Here is a 26,100-nt window from a genome sequence, read left to right as displayed (position 1 = left end):
AAATAATAAAAGCTGCATATGAATGTCAAGACGAAGAAAAAATTAAATCTTTTCAGTTTTACCTCCCACAAGAATGTTAAGAAATGGACTTATAGCCATTGTCAATGAGCACCTACTTATTGAAGCTATTGGGTACATATTCTTAAAAAAACGTGGCTTACTTTGTATCTCTCTTCTTCCATTAATTGAGCTTCATCGTACCTATGGATAGCGTACGCACCTTTGGCGTGAGAGACCTTCGTTCGATTCCCAGCGGGAGCTCATGTGATTCGGATCCTACGTTAAGCCGTAGGTCCACGTCTTATATAGCCTCGCTGCTAACAGGGACGCTGAACTCAAATCTACCTAATCTTCCATTAATTCGATATTTCGACCTAAGTTAAGATACTCTTCGGCAGATGAAGGAAAAAAACATAGGTACAAGGTTAGCCATGTCTCTTAATTGTCAATGAGCGTTCATTGATGTCTAAAATCCTATTCCTGTTTCTCATGCAAGATTAAAAAATTACACAATTCTAATATGTTTATATATATATTGTTCTATAGAGAAAGTTATCCATGTCTTAAAATTACTGCGCATCTCATGCCGTATGCAGATTAGAGGAATTATGCACATATAATACAAAAGTCCGAACTTTAACATACATGCGTATTTCTATTTAACTTTTTTATTCAAAAGCTTACGAATTAAGTACGCTAAGAAAGGTTTGCTGTAAACAATTTTAAGTACATACTTACAAGTGATTCGCTTATCTTATCCATTTCGAAATTAATAAGACAAAAATTGTGTAGTTTTGCTGGTGACTGTGTAAGATATGTAGAACGACGTGAAAAATGTTTTTTCTCTAATAAATCTCTCACTGTAAATAAATAGTTTATAGCGAAGAAAAGTTATTTTCTTTACTTTGATAATAATTGTAATCAAATCAAGTGTATCAATTCGTATGTTACTGGAACAATTTATATAAGGGTACACTGTTGTTTGAACTCTATGTTCAATTCTAGCAAGTTGCAATCTTAATTTTAGGTTATCAATAACGAATAAAATTTTGACACAACTACGAGGCCGATTTTAATTGCACTGACAACACTACATTATTTTTTACGAATTGTAGGCAGTACCTACAACAGCATCTTGTTATAGAATATAATTGAACATCTTTGGAAGACAGTTTCTAACCATACCTTGATAAAGTTTACCGAGGCAGTAGTAATGTTGCCAACGTACTGGGGAACTTATCAAGTGTATGTAAAATACATTGCAATACCTCAATGTTCACACAGCGATGTAAATTAATTGTCGGTTAGGTTATTAGGAAGATCAGTATACAACTGTTGGAAAAGGTACGCGTTCATGAGTATCGATAAAATTTTACGCAACATTCGTAAGTAACTACTGTTGAGGTATAAAAACAATGCGAAGATCATGTAAAAAAAACAGCTTAAGCCTCGTGTACCCTGAAGAAGAGTGACCGAGGGTCTCACTCGAAAAGTTGGAGAAAAAAATGACACGGAACATTACTAGGTGGGCAATTTGAGGTACTAAGGAATTTCTTTTCATGCCTGAAAAGAGTGCAGTTTCGAACGTTATTGCACGCAAGTACGGCCTGCTGTCAATAGATATGCCTACAGCCTCATGGCTCGAGTGGTCATTTCTGTTGCTTGTGTTCATAGGTTTAAACTCCGGAAGTGGTTCAATAGTAGGTTTTATCCTTAATGTTCTAATAGTTACATACATACATAAAAGTAAAATCATTGCCATCTTTCATGTAAATCTGATTGTCGCACCGACTTATTTCAGCAGTTGTAGTCCTTTTCCTACTAGCTGGCAGTTAATATTCACAAAAGTAACAATGTTTGTACTCTGTCATAGCAATCATACATTCTATAGTTCCGCATAAGTACTGATTGGGACATAACATGTGTTTCCTACACTTCAAGTATCAAAAATGGAATGCAAGCATCTACCATAGTAGATCGTTACGAGATATATGCGTATATGCGGGATAAATGGTGGTATATCTATTAACAGACTCTAAAAAGCATCCATAGAGTGGCTCAGTGGTACAGTGCTGCCTCTGGTACTATGGGTCCCTCGTTCGGTTCCCTGCTAAACGAGTTTCTGGTGGACATCATGTCCATGTATCTTCTCGAGGTTCTCCTTTTTTCCTCCCACATTATCATTCCACAAATTATTTCATAATCATTTACTTGAGTGAACCATTCGTCTCCATGGAACCTGAAGGGCTTAACAATGGGATATTAAACTAGAAATTTCAATTTCAAAAGCACCCATCCTACGAGCTTCACTATTGTTGAGAGAGGTCCCTGACTGATATGTAACCCAGATAAAATGTGAAGAAATTAAAGTGGAAAAATCGCATACAGAAATACAAGAAGTAGTTTCACCACCTTCCATGTCTGTTTTGGACAAGTATATGAGCGAACTTACTGGACAATTCCAAAGATAAGCTATCACATTAAATGGAACCGACTGTAGGTAATAATTCAATGTAGGTGCATGTCCATATTAAATTTACTGTAGTAACTGTCCTATAAGAGTATCATTTACTCTATATTAATTACTGAAAAGAAGGGATTATCCCACTAGAATACATAGTTAACATTGTACGATCAAGTAATATAAAGGTTCTGTTTTATTTCAATAAACTGATCATGTTTCTCATCTCTTAACGCCATTTTAGTTGGGATCCTCCTATAGGTCCGTATCTCGTGCAGCCTGATTGCTGACGTAAACTCAATTAAGAAACATACAATTTATAACAACTGTTATCAGTATAAAGAAAACAGGCCTCATGTTCACAGTCATTTCCTCAACAAGCTGTTCTGATTGAGTTTTCAATAAGAGGGAGAATACCATCATAACTTAAGGTAATATAATTCTAAATTAGTGTAATTACGAGACGAGGCGAACCTCTATACACCTATATTATTGAGAAATGGAGGAAACGACCGACTTTTTCCTAACGTAATTTCGTTTTCTCTCTCTTAAACTGAGGTATTTTGCAGATTACACAAACTTAAATGTCAATACTTTCACTGTTCGTTCAATTAATGGTCCCTTTTGTTGGAAATAATCTTCAACTTTCTGATCATTTTTACTACAAAAATGACAAAAGTTCGATACTTATCAGCTGTACGTTGTCACGCCGCAAGCAGAACAGTACGTAAAAATGAATTGAATATACATTTAAAATATTAATAACTACAGAGTTCTGTATTAAAAGGTGATTATGGGTGTTCTTATTTATTATTTCGATGTTGCTCTCTGTTGGAAAGCTCAACACTTTTCTGAAGCCCCGTCTGAAAATCTGCATTGTCTGGATCCAAGTTGACTGCTTCTTTCATATCGTACACAGCCTGATCAACACTCCCTACAATGAGACAAAAAGACACTTCAAAATCTAAAAGCTACTTTACCTTCGCCAAAGCTTCAATGTTTGTGTTCTAAGATAGGATTTTTACAATCCTACGAAGAACGATAACAGAAATATCCTTCCACCTTCAAAGCAAAAAAAAACACTGAAAGAAATGACTGATTGTCAAGGATTTCCTGAGGTCCTTGCAATCAATTTTCAATAGTGTTAGTTTTGTTTTACTTATAGATTTCTGTACTTCCTGAACTTTTACGAGTTCCAAGCTATCGATTCACCCCTGGAGTCTTGGTCACGGAGGTTAAAAACAGGAAGAAAAAGAACAGAAACATCAAGGAATAAAAAGGAACGGACTTACCATGGGGAAGAGCTGTGTGGTAAACACGTCAAGTGCATCAGCGATCCCCAAGTGAGGATGATGCGAATTAAAAAATGGCAGAGTCAATTTGTGCGCCATTCCTGTTCCTTGTTGGAAGGTTACCAACTCATGTTATTATTTTTATTGTCATGCCAATGCTGTGAAAATTGTAATTACCGCTTCCCATTCGTCAATCAACCATTTCTTGTCTAAATTAATTTTTTTTAAATGAATAAATAAATTTTCAAAAACCAGTCTCTCTATTTCATTTCTAGCTCCAAATATATATATATATATATATACATATATTTTAATCTTCTACCCTATGTTGCGTTTCTTTTAAATGCTTAGATAAACCTGACAGCAGATTTTCCGCTTTCGAAACTCTTAAGTTACGCCTAGGATAACAAAGCTCTTCCCTTCGTAAGTCCGTTCCTTTTTATTCCTTGATGTTGCTGTTCTTTTTCTTTCTGATTTTAACCTCCATGACGAAGACTCCAGGGGAGAGTCGAAAGCTTGGAATTCTAAAATTTCAGGAATTACGGAAATCTGTAAGTAGAATGATAATATTCCTGAATGTGCTTTTGCAAAGTGTAAGTTTTAGTTTCGTTACTATGTAATAGTAATTTTTTTAAATATATATATATACTCAGGATTGAAGTTATAAGTAAGGAATTCATAAATACAAGTGTTTGAAAAATGTCATTTTCGATAACTACTTTTAAAATAGTAATGTTAACAAAATGACTTAAGTGAGTCATTTCACACTTCGTTCATTTCATTTGACAATTCGTTTTTTTATTAATTGAGATTAACGTAACTGAGTCATTTCACACTTCGTTCATTTCATTTGACAATTCGTTGTTTTCATAATTTAAGAGTGAATGGTAATGCTCCTACGAAATGTATTTATAATTGTTTATCGAGAAAAATATTGATCACAATTAACATAGTTGTACGTTCACGATAATGTTAAGTAGTGAATTAAATAGAAAACGTTGGTGCAAGAAGGGAATACCTCCAATTGTGGATTTGATTCACAACTGAGAACAAAACTGTTAAAACGCAATTTATTTTCATTTAGCCTCCAAACATTTTGTAAAGAAATGATCTTTACAAAAAGTTTGGAGACTAAAGTTGAATAAATAGATTTCTAATAATATTTTGTTTCAATCCTTAACCAAAAGTAAAATTGGAGCTGTCTCCTTCTTGCACTGACGTCTTCAATTGTGTCCTTACCTTACCACTCGACGCTACAGCTTTCTGTTGACTTTGGCCTTCATATGTGCCTCCATTCTTGTCTCTTTTCCGAGGTCTTCCACCATTTCTTCACTGTTAGTCGATTTAGATCTTTTGTTACATGGTTCATTGTTTATATGTGGCTCAGCCACCCTAACCTTTGATACTCCATGAGTTTAACTATCTTTAATTTCGTCATTCTCCAGCTGTAACTTTCTTTTACTAGTCCATGAATTTTACATACCACTCTTCTCCCTATCTACCAGTACGACATCTGTTGTTTCAATACGAATATCTTCGCCTCGTATGTTATGGATCTAATTAGGATTTTATATATAGTGAGTTTGAACTTATTTACTTTTTTATTATTAGCACCATATATTACGTTATAGGCTCTTATTTATACAGATTATTTTCTTTATCTTTTTTATTTTTCATTCATTGATTAGTATGCCTATATATATAAATGAACTTACTCTTTCGAATTTTCTTCCTTCTGTATTTATTTGTGTGGCTTCCATGTAATCATACATATCTTGTTTTGATAATATTGTCTTTCAATTTAATTTATTCGCTTCATCTTCTAATTTCTTGTATTGTTTCCGTTAGGTCTTTTTCTGTTCGTGCCTATGTTGTGATGTCACCCACTTTTTGTCTACTTTGTGTACTGCTGCATGTAGTGCTAATATGAAAAGTGTGGTCGATAGTCCGTCTGCTTTTTTAACTCAAATATGATATTGGAACTTTTTACTTAAGTCATTCTCTATTTTTACTTTTGCATTTCACCTCTGGCGCAAGGAGTTCCTGATTCGATCAAAATCTATGTGAGCTTGTGGTGGACAGCATCGCGTCAATGGATTTTCTTGGGGTTCTCCCGTTTCCTTCCTTATTTTCATCCCATCAATTCTTTTTATAATCATTTATTCACCTTCATTAATCATCCGTTTCCTTTAGCCTAAAGGGCATAACCGTGGACGTTACCTTCTTATTTTTTTTAAAAACTTTTGCATTTGTTACATTGTCATTTGAGTTAATTTTATTTATTAATTATTATTTTCATGCATTGTTTTTTTTTCTGTTTATGCTGTCAAATGCTCTTTAATAGTCAACAGACATAATTTGGAGATAACTGAATGTTTATAGTATTTTGCAATTATTTGCCTTATCACAAATAACTGAGCAGTTGTACTTCTACCAGCCTCTGTTTTCTCACTCTCCCATTAATAATACAGTGAAACCTCCCTTAACGGACACCTCTATAATATGGACAGATTTTTTGTACCGGGATAAATATATGTTCTCTTACGGAATAAAACCCTCCCTTTAATAGACACTCCCAGGTACGGACGTCGACAGTCCTTTTTTCTCCCGAATGTTTCAATAACCTCCTGATAACGGACAGGAATTATTCTAGGTTCTGTGATATATTACAGTAGACAGAAAAGTCTTTTCCCCACAAGTGTACGTATCATGAGTCTAGACCTGGTGAACCATCAAACAGAACACCTTCAAGCTGGACTTAATTTCTTTTTTCTTTCTTTTTTTTTCTGACCACAATAAACTGTTTCCTGGTGGAAATTCTAGAAAATCTTCCAATAACACTCATGCAGGGTCAGTTGTATGGCTAAGAATTCTATGCGAAAGATCTTCCCTTCCCTAACAAATTTAGTCCTTTTTTCTCTGGGCCTTGTATCTTTCCCAACAATTTCATAGCTAACAAAATAAGCATTGTTTCTTTTACAATAACATTTTCAACGACCAATGTTTCCTCTCTTACTTTTTTTGGAAAAGCAACATTTTTTATTACCCTTATAGAGGAAAAAGCATGTCTTTTTCGGTAAACAAAAGAGTTTAGCCGGTTGCAGTATACGGATATATTACACATTCCCCAGCAATAATAATAATTAACAGAAATGAATTTCTCCTTCATCCCTCCCAGTAATTCAAATAGTACTAAATAGAGTATTTTCATGTTGAAGTTTCGTATTTACGCTCATACATAATGTATTTACTGTATATTACTGCATACAATTACCCTTGTAAGAAATTAAATTTCTGTGACCTCTCACAAGGGAACCTTCCGAAAATGATAGTTGCAGTGAAAGATATGGCCTATGCCAATTGAAAGAGCTGTAACAGAGATGAGCATTCTCAAAAAATTAGCTGCCCATAGCAATAGGTTCAAGAAATATAAGGGGTGGAAGTTCGGGAAACAGCAAGGTTGGACAAGGGAGAAAAGTGCAAATTCCGAAAAAAAAAAAAAAAAAAAAAAAAAAAGAGCACGGCAAAATACAATGCTGAGAAGTGATGTATAGAAAGAGACTTGCCACAATAGGGAACAAATGAAGGCCACCAGTGGGGTTAACAGTGTTGCCAACTGCAATGAAAACTACATGTTTTGCAAAGAGCACTATATGTAGTGAGTGCAATATTTAGTGTCGTGTAGAACATAAGATATGACGTGTATAATCAGTGGTACAATCTAACAAAAGAGAATAGAAAAAAACAGAAGTTCGAAAAATACGTAAAAGACGGAGTTGGCATAATGCGCCACATTTGATCACGAGCTGTGCATATTAGAATGAACAAAACAAGAAGCACCAACTATGCAGGAAACCGACGTACCTAGAGTCGAAAAGAAAAACGAGTTCCAAAGTTGGCAGCACTGGCCATGAAAATCCAGACAATTCTAATATAGTTAGGCCACTCGCTTCACAAAAAGAAAATTCCGGCAAGAGGCATTAGCCTTCGCATCATTTGTACATGCTCATCCACATTGTAAGTGCAATTGTTCGATGAGACAACGGTCCAAACAGAAGATACATTTGCAGTGAGCACAGCGGAATACTGCCAATCCGTCATACATGATACAATGATCGCCTGTGAATGTCTCGAAACAGTAATCTAGAGGTGTCGGAACCTTTGATGGTCTTTCTATCACATATCCACACCAGTAGAAAGCAAACATAATCAAAGGCTTGATCTGCTGTGTATTGCTGTCTGCAGTACTATCACCGCCTATATGATGTATCCAGAGTGTCCCACCTAACTTTGCGACTGAAATAGTTTCAAAGCGAAAAAAAATGTGACACAACCAGTTGTGCAGGAATGTACCCATGTCAGCGGGCGAGAAACTTCTGTGAGACGCAAGTGCCCGCAAGTCCCCCATCATAGGGTCCCAGGGGCCAACTTCAAACTTTCAAATAACACCATCGGTCGAGTTATATTTCTTTCGATAAATCATGGAATATGCAACAACGCATATCAGAAATATTTACTATATGGGATTTCAAAATGGCCGCCAAAAATATCTGCTCGGTGACAAGAACAACGTGCATTTTTGGCGGCCATTTTGAAACCCGTGCTTCATATGGCAAATGTTTCTTATAGGCGTTGTTGTATCTATCCAGAGAAATATCATCCGCCCCCTGTTCCCATTTGAAATGTTGCGGTTAACCCCTCGAGCCTTATGATGGGGACCCTGGGGACTTGCTTCTTACAAAGTTTTCTTGGCCCTCGACATGAGTACATTCCTGTGCAATTGGATTTGCAACATCTCTTTTCGCTTCGCAGCAATTTGAGATCACAATGTTCGATGCCATGTTAAGACACAACATATATTTGTGGCGGCCATTTTGAAAAACATGCTTCATATAGGAAATGTTTCCTATATGTGTCGTTGCACATTCCATGATTTATCGAGAGAGCTACCACTCGGTCCCTGTTGCCATTTGAAAGTTTGAAGTTGGCTCCTGGGGCCCTATGGCGGGGATCCTGGGGGCACTTGCTTCTCACAGACTTTTATCATCCCCTGACATTGGTACATTCCTGCACAACGGGATCCGTCACATTTTTGTTCGTTTCTCAAATCTTTCAGGTCACAAAGTTTAGTGGGACACCCTGTATATTCCCACATACGACCCAAACATGACATAATGTTTACTTCTATTATAGGTTGTTGGTTCAACCCAACCATTTCATGTTCCCCGACTTGGCATTGCCTCAATCACTCTAGCATTGATGCATTCCGAGTGATGCCTGTTGCCGGAATTTTCTTTTTGTGAAGCGAGTGGCCTAACTATATTAGACTTGTCTGGATGTTCATGACCAGTGCTGCCAACTTTGGAACTCGTTTCTCTTTTCGACTCTAGGTAAGTCGGTTTCCTGCATAGTCGGTGCTTCTTGTTTTGTTCATTCTAATATGCACAGCTCGTGATCAAATGTAGCGCATTATAGCTAACTTCGTCTTTTCCGTATTTTTCGTACTTCTGTTTTTTCTTTCGTTAGATTCTTTTGTTAGATTGTACCACTGATTATACACGTCATATCTTATGTTCTACATGACACTGAATATTGCAATCAATTCATATAGTACTCTTTGCAAAACATGTAGTTTTCATTGCAGTTGGCAACACTGTTAACCCTACTGGTGGCCTCCATTTGTTCCCTATTGTGGCAAGTCTCTTTCTATACATCACTTGCCAGCATTGTATTTTGCCGTGTTCCCCCCTTTTTTGCGGAATTTGCACTTTCCCCCCTTGTCCAACCTTGCTGTTTCCCGAATTTCCACCCCTTATATTTCTTGAACCTATTGCTATGGGCAGCTAATTTTTTGGGAATGCTCATCTCTGTTACAGCTCTTTCAATTGGCATAGGCCATATCTTTCACTGTAACTATCATTTTCGGGAGGTTCCCTTGTCAGTAACGAACAAAAATTCATATCTCATTGGTGTCCGTTATTCAGAGGTTTCACTGTACTTTTATTTTGTATATGATATTTAACACTATGGGTCTGTAATTTACACACTCTGTTTGGTCTCCCTTTTTATGAATTATATTCTTTCAAGCTTCTGGCACATGTTCTTCTCATATGCGTTCCAGAATATAAATGTATCTTTTCATTCTTGGCTCTGTCATCTTATCATACATTATACATTATACGCCGGATTGTCCAAATCAGGCATAATGTTATCATCTAACATATCATTTGGGAATTTCCTCAAGATATTTCCAAATGCATTTTTATATTCAGTGTCCGGGTAGCTTCGTCACAGTCCTGTGAAATGCATATTATCACAATACTAGTGCTTCTATATTAATTAAGAATTTCCTCTTTAAATAGAACTCGAAATACTAAGTATATACAATAGCTATTAAATTCAATCAATTTAGCATGTAAACGTTCTACGTAAAAGTTTCTTTTATCATTTATTTATAATTTGACTCCACCTTGTTAAATAACGAAAATGAAATCTGAGTTTTACGTCCCACGGTTACGCCGGCTAGGCTAAAGGAGACAGTGATGATGAGAAATGAATGAAATGTTGAAATGAAGAAAGTGGCAGGAAACGGGAGAACTCTGAGGAAACTCACGCACATGGTGTTTGTCCACCATAAAGTTCACTTGGCGCGAGCTGGAATCGAACCAGGGACCCCAAGCGCCAGAGGTGAACGCTCTACCATTGAGCCACCTCGGCCCCTTGTTAAATAACGAATACAGCACATCTCGTGATAGTATTTAAAAGGTATAGTTTGGTGAATCAAGTTCGCCAAAATGTAATGGAATAAGTTTACAAATAATCAAATGAATCGGTAAATTATAAGGCCTTATATAATGCATCAAACTGTAACGAAATCGTAATATGAATTTTAAATTGTAGCCTTGGCAAATTAGATGTCTCTTCTATGTATTTCAATATGTAATATGATGTCGCATTATATAATAATTCCATTTGACATGAAAATTTAATATGAAATATAGATATCTGATAGTGCAATATTCGTTTTCCATTTATTAATTATTTGGCGCAGCGTAATACATAAAAATACTATAATTAATGGTATTATTATCTTTACATTAATCATCATTGTTTATTTAAGTATATACAATTATGTTAGACACTTTTGTGTATTTTACATCTCACTTAATTCATTATTTTATCGCTTCATAATCATAGTCGGAATATATGTAATTGAATATCAAATAAGGATTTATATCTACATACTGTAAATAATAATCTGTAAATCGTCTTGCAGTGCGTTTTGAGAAGTATATATGAATAAACTAAATTTTTATTCTAATGAAAATTTAATTATAATAAGATATCCTAATAGGTAACGTAGAAGTGAATTTAATCGTGAAATTTTAATACATTGAATGTATTGGATCTAATAAATTATTCACTACCACTGATTAGGAAGGACCTTAAGGAAACTCCTTTGGAATATCACGCTTAGCAACGCAATTACATATCTCCATATCCATACAAACAAAACTCGCTCGTAGTGACGAAGAAATTCTATTCACAGTTTTGCTTGATTTTCAAGAAACAAATTGAGTATACACGCACCTCACCTGAAAGTTAAAAGTTTACTGACGTGTCTCCTGAAACCTTTGAGCATTAATTAATAATTTAAACGAAGATATAAATCCTAATTCAAGAAATTTGACATGCACAAATGTATTTTATTTCTCATGAAACTAATTTATTGTCATCTTGTGATCTAATGGTCAAATTGACTAGAAAATAAAAACTTCTTATTGTATTTCTTCTCAGAACTTGATAATCCAACTTACAAAATCGAAATATTTACCAACATGATAAAGTAAATGAATTAAAATACTTTTAAAAAATAAATAAATAATACAGATGTCACAAAAACGAATAACTCATGATCATAGCATTTCATATCTCCTACAGCTTCTACTGTTGTTTCCTCTGTTCTTACACTTTATGGTCAGGATGAGTCAAAAGTCTTTGGACACCTTTTTTATTTCGAAACCAATGAGGAAAATGTGAAATCTGTTAGTGGGGAGGTGGGGCAACGTGTAGGCTTCATGGCAACCATTGCCAACATATTGTACGCAAGTTCGAAATTTCAATTTGCTAGGAGGCTTCTTGCATATTAAGTAACAAAGGCAAGAGCTCAGAAATTCAAAGGTGTAATTGTTTCTTTCATATCTTTTATGGTTTGCATGCTATGAACACTAAAAGTTTGAAAATCACCTACCACTACAGAACGTTCTATATGGTGGCTATCCCGTCTAATGCACAACCGTAGTCGTCGTATTCACTTCGATTGCACATGCAGAAAATGACCTATAAAATGCAGTCAAAATGCGTGCTGAATGTCTTCCTGTAGGTGCTTTATGTAGTGGAGTTTCTTAGCAAACATCATCTGTTTCAGAAGGCTCCACAGATATAAATCAAGGGATATGAGGTCAGGTGATCTGGGCGGCCATTCTATGGGTCCCAATCCACTTTTCCGAGAGTTATGAATCGAGCCACTGATCCGCACCAACGCATTAGTGAAGAGAGGCACTATCGTGTTGAAAATATGGAGAGCTGTCTGGGTTCAGAAGGGAAGAAAACAATGTTCTTGTATGAGTGTAAAGCAATTAGTGTCGATGAATATGGGTCAATCCGGGTGTTCCATATGCTACACCATACCACTACCTCTGCAGAACTATGTTCCTTACTCGCATTAAAGTTAGGATTACTGTCACACCAGTACCGAAAATAATTCAAGTTGACCTCCCCATTCAAACGGAAATATGCCTCATCGTTGAACAATATACGACATGTAAACGAGAAATCACGAGTTTGTATTGGTTGGTAGACCACATGCAGAACTCTACCCATCGATCTAGGTCATTCTTATTTAGTTTATACTGCATGTGCAACTTACAAGGACCAGCGATTGGTATGGATATTCGGACAATGGAGAATTAACTCATACCACTTAATTACCAGTGAGAGGCAAATTCTACGTTTGGGATTCTTCACAAACCATGTTAGAACCGCCGTTGCAGTCTCCTCCTTGGTGGCAATCTTTTGTCGCCCACTATGTGCCCTGATCACGTATGCGACCGTGTTATGTGGTACTGGATGTCTGTCTGAGTGCCGTCTGTTATTGTTAAGTGCTCATAACGTGCAAACTATACAAGATATGAAAGAAGCAACTACACCTTTATATCCCTGAACTCACGCTGAAGTTACTTAATATGCGACATGCTTTCTGAAATTTGAACTTGCGTTCAAGGTGACAACAATGGTCACTATGTACTCAAGCTGCGTCCCCCTCCCCTCCCCACATCTCTACTACCATCTCCCATTAACAGATTCACATTTGTCTCTCATTTATCTCAATAAAAGGGTATCTAAAGACTTCTGACCATATCCTCCTCTTGTTTTTCTAATTGCCGTAAATAATATTCCATCCATCTTTCCAATTTGCTATATTGGTCTCCTATTATTTGTCCGTATTTACTTTATTGCTGCGAATACTTTGCTGTTTTTTTTTTTTTTTTTTTTTTTTAATGCTAGTAACTATACCCTTTTCTTCGCATTTCACCATTAATTGTAGTTTCTTTTTGTAACATTTTCCAATCTCGTTTCTTGCTTGTCTTTTATAGCATTTTTACTTTCTTCACTTCAACCAGTACTAAGATGTTTCGTTATTTTTATTATTTCCTATTATTTCTTCCGCAGTTTTCTATTTTCTTTTCCTAGCTAGTTTAGCTATTGATTTTGGTTTTGTTTTGCTCCCCTGATATTGTCATCTGCTTTCTTTTTGTTCCCCGTTCTTGAATTTTTCATTTAATTCTTCTTGTTTTGCTTACTCGTTGTGTTGTTTTTGTTTTCTCTCATACTTTCACTTTCAATAAAAAAAAAAGAAAAAAAAATGGTCCGAGTTACAATTAGGATCTCTGTGATTTCTGATACTTATGTTCGAGGAGCTATGCCTTTGGTTTTACATACTATATTATATATTACTAAACTACATTCGGGTTTTCTCGTTTCCAGATGGGAAGCAAGTGCTTTTTATTGTTAATCTTCTTTCGGTTACTAGCTGACACAGTAAATTCCCATTGTTATTACTTTCTTCGTATATGGTGTGTAATTCGCTCACTTCTCCCTTCCCCTCACTTAGGCACCATTAAAATCTCCTACAATTATAATTAGGTCTTACTTGAGGGTTTTGTCTGTGTTCCCTTTTTGATTCTTTTCTTTACTATTATTATTTATTTTATTTTATTTTACTTTCTTTCTCTTGAATGGGTGAATCATTATAATGGTTAGGTGTCTCAATCAACTTTTATCTTGAGCGCGCGCTTATTCTCATTAATAGGCACATAGTTTAATAGACATTATCTTAGGTTACCAATGCTTGCTATAGGATACATTATTCAGAATCAAAATTCACCTTGCACCTCGGGCTGTCTTTAATATTAAGGTTTAACTTCCACTATATATATTTCGGTCCCCTCTGGGTCATAACAACATAAAATTAACTGACAAAATAACTTCTGTTCTTTTCTGACAGTATTCTTAAGCAATAATATAGGAATTATTTATTAAAGATGCAAGCTCTTAACATTAGTGGAACTTTGTATGTATAGTTTACAAAAGTTTCCAAGGTTTCGAGAAATATATGTATTTACAAAGTTAAAAAGTTATATATTTAAGAAAAGAAAAAATGGTAAGTGTACAATGATTTAAAGTGAGCACAAAACAATTCAATATTTATTTTAAGGTGGACAGAGGAAACACATTAACCACAATTTATGGAAAGCAGATGCAAGTTCCTAACAAGTGATTAAATGTTTAGTGTTTAATTGTAAAGTGTGCGTGGTCAGAATACTTGGATACATTTTCTCAGTCACAGGATAAAGACAACAACGATGGTTTTCAGGTGAATTTTAGACTTCATCTTAGCGACACAGAGGGGGTCGAAGATATGGATGTTAAACCTTAATAGGAAAGACAGTCTGAGGTGCAAGGTGAGTGTTAGATACACATCCTCTTATTTCATTTGTAGTTATATATTGATTGGCTCTTTGCTGAGTTCCACAATAGAATATTGTGTAATCCTTCTTGTCTGTTTTTCGTCCCGAGTCATCACTGGTATGGAATTCCGTTTTTCAATAATTATTATGCCATCTCCTGCACTTTCCTGCTGCCAGCAGTCTTTAAATTCCAGATGGAAAATTATCATGTCTTTTTTTTTTTTCTTTCTTTCTTTCTTTCTTCAGACCGTCCATCATTTGTTTTCTCTATCTTCCGAGGCACTCTTCTGAGATTTTTGAACATTTTTTTTTTCTGTCAGCGTTTTCTACTCTTAGTCTTATTCGATTCCACTACTTATTACAAGGCAGCAGAGCTGGTCTACCTCGGATATATCTACTAGATGTTTCGCCACTTAGGAAGGCACCTGGTTGGAGGCCGGTAATTCCAGCGAGGATATACTATTTCATTGATGAAATGTAAGTAAAATGAATGTTTAAAATATAATTGCGTAACAAAATAATACTTAATTAAGCTAAAAGCATTGCTTATGGACTTATACACACCTAACCGATAATGGATAGTTCCTCTATTGTAATACGCTGCTGCCAAATTTGGATTATATTTTAAAGCTTGAGTGTAATCTTCTACCGCATCATGGAACTCCACTTGCATGTATCTTGAATGTCCACGGTTGTTGTAGGCAACTGCTATGTTGTCATTGCTGAAATATAAAAGTTCCCAGTATAAGTAAAATAAATTATTAAAATATTGGACTTTAAAATTTCTTACCATCCATTTGTTTCAGAAATATTGAAAGAATAAAATAACCAATTATTTCGAATACAGTCGTACTTCTTCCGGACAAATAGAGTAAATATTTTAAGAACGCAAGTTTTTACATCTTATAGAGGCTTCTGTAACAATCACACTCTTCTATAAGTATTCATAGCCTAATTGCACTACTATTGTTCGAAGTCAACTAATCAACAGGGAAAATTTAAATAGTTTCCTTACATTAATTGCATTGTCATCAGTTCTTTATTGTGAAATATATGCACTAAGAAGAAGTTTAATATACGCTTAAATCATGTAATAAATTCATTCTATTATAGATAGGTAAGCAAAATTACATGTTAGCACAACAATATTGAACATAATTTGTTTCTTAATACAAAGTTGTGATCAAATTTTTGAAAATTTTCAGGATTTCAAATTACTGGAGAGGAAAATTGGTGTGACTACAGAAAATGATCAGATAGAAAAATCATTGCTAAGGTGAAACAGCTATTCAAATTCTCGTGATTATGCACGAAGAACGAACGCTTGGAGCGGGCACTATTTAAAGCTGTTCGTACTTACAACTACCTCTGGTTTTGTTCGATTTTCTTATTGTATTGACTATTTTTTTTCGACCCACCTCCTGCAATTTCTCTCTCGTTTTGTATCACAATACCACAAAAAAAAAAAAAAAAAAAAAAAAAACCGGTCACTTCTTGTTACTACTGTCATATCTTCATCATATTAGCATATAAGCTCTTTTAGCAGACCAATCTCTCCGCAAAATTTTACAAGAGGCATATTTTCCTAGTTACTGAACACTTTCCTCTATTGTTAAGAGTTTCAGTATTCCTTTCAACTTTCGAACTTGTATACAATATTTAAAACTTTTTTTTTAAATCTACATAGTAAGCCTGTTTCTCAGTATAACCCTACTCTGCTTGTAAAAAAATGAAATGAAATCTTTGAGTTTTATGTCCCACGGTTATGCCGGTTAGGCTAAAGGAGACGGTGATTATGAGAAATGAATGAAATGGTGGAATGAAGAAAGTGGGAGGAAACGGGAGAACCCCGAGAAAACCCACGCACACGGTGTTTGTCCACCACAAAGTTCACTTGGCGGGAGCAGGGTTTGAACCCATGACCCCATGCACCAGAGGTGAACGCTCTACCACTGAGCCACCGCGGCCCCCTACTCTGCTTGTTATGCACTTCAAAGTTGCCAGTTGCCGTCTGTAGAAGTACACATATTGTTTTGCAATGGAAATGAAAGTTTTACGTCTCACGGTTATGCCAGCTAGGCTAAAGGAGACGCTGATGATGAGAAATGAATGAAATGGTGGAATGAAGAAAGTGGGAGGAAACGGGAGAACCCCGAGAAAAACCCACGAACACGGTGTTTGTCCACTACTAAGCTTACGTGCCGCGAGCTGGGATAGAACCAAGGACCCCATGCACCAGAGGTGAACGCTCTACCACTGAGCCACCGCAGCCCCTGTTTTGCAATGAGTCTGATTACCTGATAGTGACCCCTACTTTTCGTTGTTATATGTACATTGTTACTTAACTTACAGGTAAATAAAATCCATCGGTAATGATTTTTCTTTTCCAATATAATACAGTCTACCTATAAATTTTCTAAATCTTGGTAACACCATTCTTAATTGGTATACAGTGGAAATCGGAAATATGTCCTTAACACCGATCATAATGTGATTAGATCGCAAGCAGGCAAGATTTGGGTTTTGCATTGGATACACGCGTGGTTTACAGCCTTAGTTGGGATGACCTTGGTATCGATCGCGATAAGAATCAATATTGAAATGTGGAGGTTAGGTTCAAAGACACCGAAATTAGGCAGAATAAAACTTTCTGCTAGCAAAGGAAATAAAAATTAAATCATAAGAAAAAAAATAAATGCAAACTTACGTGATATATCTCAGAATAATAGGCAGCACCCATTGCAATGGGGCTCAATAATGATTCTTTTTCGCTAATTATATCTATACCTATTAAAAACGATTTACACTAGTCGAAATTATATTACACTGCTTCGGTACTGTCGAAATTCACGAGAAGGATTACAGACATGGCTATATTTACAAAAATAGGTCCCTATTGCCTCACAAACTCGTATTTTACTAGTGACTTTTCACTTTTAAAAGCTACCAGTATATGTACAACTAAGAGGATATTGTCTTCCGTTGTACAAGCTTTGCTTTTTATAGACAGTGTTTGATGAAGCCAAGTGAGTAGTTGGCGAGACTGTTACACGTTAATAATTTTTACGATAAGCATATTGTTTTGCTCAGTGAATTTAAATCAAGTTTAAGCTAAGAGTGTACCTCAGACGACTGAGTATAAATTAAATATGAGTTTTAATGTAACTATTCGTAAAAAATTAGATAAGAAGTTTTACTTCAGGGCTCAAAACCAAGGCTTCGAATACTGCTTTCGGCAGTCTACTCGCTAGAGACCGGAAGTTAGGCAAAATGCCTATTTTTTAATATTAAAGATATGATCAAATATAACATTTTAAAGCTTATATGGGGAGTTATAGTTTCGATTTAAGGCAATTTTATTTTGCCTATTTCGCCCATTCCTGCTTAAATAATTGCTTTAGTGCCTAATGTTGCCTATTCTATGCATTTTGTTCAAAATAAGACTTTATTGGGAGAAAATATATAATTTAGTATTTCAAGAAAGGATTCTCTCTCTTCCAAGAAGTGTAAGTGCTGTTTGTAGTGATAAGATGTCGCAAAATTTTGGACAGCTATGTGTGCTGATAGAGTGCTGTAAAAGATTGGACTGTTGTGTACTGCTAAAGTGTATAAAATTTGGACTGTTATGTGTAGTGATAAAGTGTTGTAGAGAATATATTTACCAAATATACATGTAATACTTATCAATCTTCGTTTTTATATATACAGCAAGAAGATATTAACAAACAGGTAGGTTTTTTTTTATATTCTTTGAACCCTATCTGTGACTTGAATTTATTTCTTAATTGTATTGAGTATTTATGTTCATTATTTCGAGTTACATTTTAGTGCCTATTTTACTGCTTATTTTTTAAAATTTTAAGTGCGTATTTTCCAAGTTTTTAATGCCTAATACCTATTATACCGACTTCATGACAAGTCCTATAGAGTGATCCCATTTCAAATCGTCCAGGCTGATTCACATGACTGTCTCAGATTTAGTTTACTTTTTAAAATGAGAAACTACATCAAAGTTATTAGACCCGTATTTTTTTCTTTTCGCAGAAAAAAATTCTCCTTCGATATACAGCCTTCCAAAATGGCTACCCTCATCTGAAAAACATGTAAATTAAAAATTTTATAGTAGAGAAACGAGTGCAGTTAGTATATAATTGCAATAGTAGAAAGAACATAAAGTAATATATATCAGTGGAGGAGCAAAATTCGTCTGTTGATCCAATACGAATCGCGCAATTCACTCTAATGTTGCCAACTTTGCTAACTTCAAACATTTTTGTTTCTGTCCTCACGAGTCATATCAACCATCTGCTTCTAGCATCGTAATCTTCTCCCTAAGGTCTCTTGAAAACGTAAAGGACTTACGTTTCTGATTATTACATCCTACGTTATAGTATGATGAAAAGCTGAAAATTTCATTAAGACGCCATGTTCGGCCGCCATTTTCTCAAAAACCCCACTTTTTTTTTCAAATATTGGAGAAGTACCTAAGTATTTAATACCCGTTAACCGTTCATGCGGCTATAGTCTCTAACGTTCGCAATTAATTACTGAAATTTCGATTTTTGTACTTGGAATGTAAATATTTCCTATGGACATTTACGTCCTGTACATAAGGCGATTTGAAAGGCAGTATGAAAATTTTGAGAGTTGAATCCTGACATCAAATCAAAGAGAAAAGTTCCTATGAACATTGGTCGAATTCCGCTTCGTTTTCGAGTTACAGAATTTCCAACTCGGGACCCAAAATCCGCTCGCGACAATGGTAAATACAGGGTGTCCCAAAAATAATGGTAAAAACTGAAACCACAGATTCCTGGAACCAAAACAGGAAAAAAAGTTTATATGACCTATAGTCCGGAAGTGGACAGGGGCGGAGCTAGACAGCTTCGTATGTATGGGGAAAAGAACTTCACACCTGCCAGCGGAATAATGATAGGAGCTAGGAAGTCAGTTCATAAATACATAAAGAACATCTTGACTTGACATATTAAACGTATGTTACATAACTGCACCAGAGATTCTCCATACGTCATTTACGGATTCACCTAATGTGTGTACGGCAGGTTGTTATCCGTAGCACAACTGGACGCACATGTATAGAAAGCGCGCCCAGACGATAGCCAGTCGGGAGACTTCGAATTTAGTACAAAGAAGCCGTCATAAAGCTTGTAAACCCTTCGGAAGAAGAAAAAGCTAAAACAATGCCATACGTAGTTCCTTCCTTTCCCTCTCCCCCTCTTTTTTTCTTCCATCCATGTGTCTAACAGTGTGCGTGGGTGAGGTTGTGTCAAAGCAAAAGGATCATTGACAAAGATTTGGCAACAGTTTGGGTTCACTTTATTGCCTCTTAGTTACTTTTCAACGGAAAGAAAAACTAAACATGACAGTATGAAAAGAAACTGCATACGGAAGTGGCATCCCTTTTTGAGCAAGTGGCTGTCTTTAGAGTGAGGCTATTATACAATGGGAGTCAAAGCAAAGACCACTTAGCATGGATGCATAATATCTGGTGGCAATGGAAAGTGGTATACCAGATAAAAACTTGCAGATACAGGCTAGAAATAAGAACAAGCATAACTAGTCGTGTAGTTTAATGAAATAATAGGCATAATACACAACGGCGTACTTTATTTGTAACGTAGTATCTTACACAGAGTAGCACTACAAACTACCAGGTCATACGTGCTAACAATAAAGGCACCTACAGATATTCAAAGTGCCGTCCTCCAGCGTCTATGCAACGTTGCTAATCGAGAGTTTCGAATGTATTCCATCACTCCCAGTATGTTCCGAAACTGTACACACGCATCTTCAATGTGGTTTTGTAAATCGGCAAGTTCCTCTCCCTAAGTGAGAAGTTCCTTTCCCCCACATTCAAAGCTATTTAGCTCTGCCCCTGTCCACTTCCGGACTATAGGTCATATAAACTTTTTTACTTGTTCTGGTGGAAGGAATCTGTTTCATTTCTTACCATTACTTTTGGGACGCCCTGTATAAATTTCGTGTTAAATCAGAAACTATGCGTTAAAGTTATGATGAAATTCAGAAAGTTGATTTGTATCAATATGATGATTTTTACGTGGGTAAGGGCGAGCGATTCGGTTGGCAGTGTTGCCAACTTGATAGAACTTCTATTTGTTTCCAGTGCCACTACGTGATTTTTATTTGATATTTGATATTCATTAATGATTGTAAACATCACATGAAGCAGAATTTTCCCCACATCACCACAGTTTTCGAAAATTACATATATTTCATTAAAAGGTTTTATGTCTAATGTTATTGATAGTTTGCAACATTGAGTGTGAATTTCACTTGATGTTTACCATCATTAGTAAAACCAGTGTCGAATAAAAACTGTCTGTGCAAGTTGTAATAATAACAATAATAATAATAAGAAAATTTCTCTTTTTATTATTGCAGAATTTCTCGTAACTCTACGCATCAAGTTCGTACTTGTTCAAGAAGCGAAGTGATATTTGCTTGGCAAGTTGCAACGTGTTGATTATTTGTGTAAAGGGTGCTTTGAATATTTACCGTGAAGAACGTGAATGTGTGTGTGATATTGATGACTAAGATAGAAAGTGTAAAGACGAAATTATGCACCAGCAAGATGAAGAATTTGTTCTTTTGAATGAAGATTTGGAAACTCTTAAGCAGACAGTTAACGTACTAAACATGAATGCGTCGCTATTAAAACGGCCGTCATCGGTGAAACCTACACTACGGCGAAGAATTCATCTCTCAAAATTTTTCATACTGCCTTTCAAATCGCCTTTTGTACAGGAAACAAATAATCATCTTTCCCTAACAGTACGTTAGAGCAGACACGCCGTACGCAATCCATATATTTTACCGCAAGATAACATTTTTGTCGACAATTCTTTTTGTACATGTAGGATGTATTTTAGCATAATCAACGGTCCTTAGTGTAACAGGACTTCTCCATTGTTATTCACACAAACACTGTAATTGGTGTACTACCATGTCATGTTACCAGTGAAACCAATTTTCATGCTTCCAGATAACACTAGGACGATGTTCACGACACCGAATCACGTAACGAACTGTTTCGCGGTTGCAGCAGACACGTTACAACTTGCCAAGCAGATATCACTTCGTTCTTGAACAAGTTCGAACTTGATGCGTAGAGTTACGAGAAATTCTGCAATAATAAAAAGAGAAATTTTCTTCTTCTTATTATTATTATTATTATTACTGTTATTATTACAACTTACACAGACATAGTTTTTATCGACACTTTGGTTTTACTATTGACATCAAATGAAATTCACACTCAATGTTGCAAACTATCAATAACACTAGAGATAAAACCTTTTAATGAAATAATGTAAGTTTTCGAAAAATGTGGTGATGTAAGGAAAATTCTGCTTCATGTGATATTTACAATCATTAATGAATACCAAATATCAAATAAAAATCACGTAGTGACAATTGGAAACAAATAAAATTTCTACCAAGTTGGTAACACTGCCAACCGAATCGCATCGCCCTTATCCACGTAAAAATTAACATATTGATATAAATCAACTATCTGAATTTCATCATAACTTTAATGCATAGTTTCTGATTTAACGCGAAATATATATATTTTTCATTTATCATTGTCGCGAGCCGATTTTGGGTCCCGAATCGGAAATCCTGTAACTCGACAACGAATCGGAATTCGACCAATGTTTATAGGAACTTTTCTACTTGATTTGATGTCAGGATTCAACTCTCAAAATTTTCATATTGCCTTTCAAATCGCCTTGTGTACAGGACGCAAATGCACATAAGAAATATTTACATTCCAAGTACAAAAATCGAAATTTCAGTAATTAATTGCGAACGTTAGAGACTGCAGTCGCATGAACGGTTAACGGATATTAAATACTTAGGTATTTTTCCAATAGTTGTAAAAAATTCAGATTTTTAAATCGTGGGGTTTTTGAGAAAATGGCGGTCAAGTATGGCGTCTTAATGAAATTTTCAGCTTTTCATCATACTATAACGTAGGGTGTAATAATCAGAAACGTAAGTCCTTTACAGTTTTAAGAGACCTTATCGAGCAGATTTCGATGCTAGCAGCAAATGGTTGAAATGACTCGTGGGGACAGAAACAAAAACGCTTGAAGTTAGCACTATTTTCACCAAATCTGGCAACATTGCGAATGAATTGCGCGATTCCTATTGGACCAACAGACAAATTTTGCCCCTCCACCGAAACACATTACTTTATATTCTTCCTACGATTGCGATTATGTAACTAAGTACATTCGTTTCTCTACAATAAAATCTTTAATTTGCCATGTTTTTCAATTTTTCGGGCAATCCGAGAGGAGGGCAGCCATTTTGGAAGGCTGTATATCGAAGGAGAAATTTTGTTAAGCAAAAAGAAAAAATACGGGTCTAATAATATTGCATGTAGATCCCATATATATATTTAAAAAAAGAAAGAAAGAGAGAAAGAAGAGTATGATGGGGACCAATTTTGTTTTGGGTGAACGATTTGAAATGGAATTGGTCTATTATTATACTCTGTATAATCAAAAGGATGCAAATAAATACAAATACAAATGCACACATTCTTTCGTGCACGCATAGTTATTAAAAATGGAAAGTCACTTATATAATATAAGCTTTTGACGTAAACTGCCGATTTTTGCAACGAACCTTTCATTGCCATCTTTGTGGTGACTCCTTCAGTTTCATTTATACTTACTACAAGTGGAAAGTCGCTAATAGGATACAAGTTTTAAGGTATTAGGTGGGAATAGTACAAGCATAAGAGTGATGTCGCCCTTTGCAGATGTTTTATGACAGAATCACCTTTAAAATTAATCTGCAAGCAAAAGGAGGTCCTAACAAAAACTCTGGTTAGGTTCGATTTACACAGACAAGCATCCAGTTCTAGGATTTTCATTTGAAGTTTTGAACTTATTGCAATTTTTTTTTTTTCAGAAAAAAAATGAGTTAGGGCCAGTCATAATTTTTTAGGCGGCTAAGTTTTGCAAATGGGAACCACATGGCAGCTTAGAAATGCCCAGAGGGTAGAGTAGCTTAGATTATGTTACGTTACAAAAGATAATGCATCAATGTTTCTTTTTTTCCTTACACTTAGCTTAAGTGGTATATAGATTTCTTTCCGTATATGTATATATTTGGCTCCTATTTGCAAAACCGAATCTCATTTTTACAATAGACCGTAATAAAGATGAATTGGCAAAATTAAACTACGAAAAGGAAATTCGCATACTGCTTTAAACTTCCATAAACATAAAAAAGAATTAAAAATATGCTTCGCTTGCATTACCCTCAGTCGATTTGAGCCGTGACATGCAATTGTAATGCAAATCTGCCTTGTAGTAAACACTTAGCCCAGGTTGGTGCATGTTTTCCGCAACAGCCTTCCTTTATTACTGTACCCATCATCCCACACGCACCTGCTCTATATGGATGCACTCTCGCACGGTCCTTCCAATTTCGCTCTTCCTTCAATGGATTTATTGCAAAGACAGCTTGTAGTAACCACTTAGTACCCGTTGAGGTGTAGATTGAAAACTTACGCGTATAAACATGCATTCGGACATATTTTACAAAAACTCTTAACTTGTGCTAGGTGACCACTAAAAGCGAGAATGCTAACAGATTCAAGGCAGGAGTGCAAAAGGGAGTAGTCGCGTCAGCGACGGAGGGTACGCGCAAAAAATAGGATAGTGAACAAAAAACAGTTGACATCGTATAAGATTCCTTAAGCTAGAACACTTGTAACATTACACTAGTAAACATAAAATATTGGTTTCCTTCATCCCTCCGCCAGTGGAATTTAATACTGTACACAATCCTATTTGATATCCATTCATATTTTAACCGTAAAATTACCATTTTTATGATGGTCTATTCTTAATCAATACCGTTGCCAAGAAAATAACTACACAGCATTAGAAGACAACTAATGAAAGAAATGTAATTTTTAAACTATTATTTGTGGTGGGATCCGTAAACTTTCCCTTTAGTAACTGGGTTGTTGCCATGAATCGATTTCGGATCCACTGCCAAGTAAAGAAGGCAGTGGATTTGATTTCGCTCTGGGAACTTTTATTACATGGAGGGTCTAAGTAAGTTACGGAAATATTGGTAACTCAAGTTGAACATGATCGAAGATATGCGCCGGGGGAAACTCCTCAGCTCTGAAGGTGGGGTTTTTGGGTTACCTACTGAAATCACTGACACAAGGCATAATAGTACTATTTCCAGGAAGAAATGTTTCTCTATTATGTAAATTTGCTCTCGTACTCTTAATCTGTATGCGAGCTTACAACATCCAAAATTATTGATAAAAACCAATTACCAAATATTCCGATTTTGAAGTGAAGAACTCAAGTATTGCGAGTACACTTTCTCCGCCACTTTAAATTCGTTGTTTTTATATGCTTTTGAAGCAATATTAACACAGTTTTCCAGTTCATCCATTATCTTCTTGTCTCTATTTTAACAACACAAAACCCACTCCTTGATTTTCTTTACAAGAAAATAACATCCATTATTACTACGAACACAACACCAGTATATCTCTAGCCATCATATGTTAGCTTTCTGCTAGAATCGAACGGAGCAGAGTTGCCAACACGTAGTTTTGTTCAAAAATCACGAAAAGATTATGTTCGAATTGGATAAAAACAGAGCCGGTATATTTGATCACATAACACTATTCAAAGTGCTATCCAGTTATTGGAAAAACTTTTAAATGTAAACAACAGATTTTTTTGATTGCATAAACTATATTCTTTTCTCGTAAATATCGGACTCAGTTATGTATTTCTTTATTATTGAAGGCATAAAAGAAGTCGTGACAAAATCATAACAATACTTTCCGGTTTTAGATTAAACGAGTCGCCTCCATACACAACTTTTTGTTTGGATTGGGTCCATGATCCATTCCTTTCCATCATGTGACCCTTATCTACAACCAACAGAGTTCTTGCGTAGGAGCAAAAGGTGAACGTCTTTGTAGACACCTCATTTTAAAAACAGAAGGCTGCGGCGTATTTTGTGGGCTACCGGGTCTACCGGCGGTGCCCCAAGAATATTACAAAATAAAGTTATTATAATATAAACTAATTTATATTGATAATTTTATACTTTAGTGTCTTCTTTCAATCATACAAGTTTGAAAACTTTATGAATTTAGAAACATCCACTAGAATCTTTGCACACAATCTGTTTCGCTTCTAAAGAGATCGATATGACAAGCTAGCAGAAACCTCTAATAGTTACTCCAGCAAGAGTCATGTTTATCAGCGCATTCCTCTCG

General features: G+C 35.5%; 1 protein-coding gene across 1 annotated transcript; it reads right to left on the bottom strand.

Annotated features, from left to right (window-relative positions):
- Positions 1–25,466, bottom strand: LOC145685594 (tetratricopeptide repeat protein 32-like). The gene is made up of 3 exons (XM_081757985.1): positions 25,138–25,466; positions 15,348–15,505; positions 1–3,395 (listed from the first exon to the last, which is right to left on the bottom strand). Exons 1-3 carry the CDS (start codon positions 25,257–25,259, stop codon positions 3,265–3,267), a joined length of 411 nt encoding a protein of 136 aa, XP_081614111.1. The 5' UTR covers positions 25,260–25,466; the 3' UTR covers positions 1–3,264.
- Positions 25,467–26,100: the final 634 nt, after the last annotated feature.

This window comes from Thermobia domestica, chromosome 1 (assembly GCF_964235325.1).
Source record: "Thermobia domestica chromosome 1, izTheDome1.hap1.1, whole genome shotgun sequence".
In the NCBI taxonomy this organism is placed as follows: Eukaryota; Metazoa; Arthropoda; class Insecta; order Zygentoma; family Lepismatidae; genus Thermobia; species Thermobia domestica.
The sequence above is the reverse complement of the archived record's forward strand: the minus strand, read 5'-3'. Positions and strand labels throughout refer to the sequence as shown.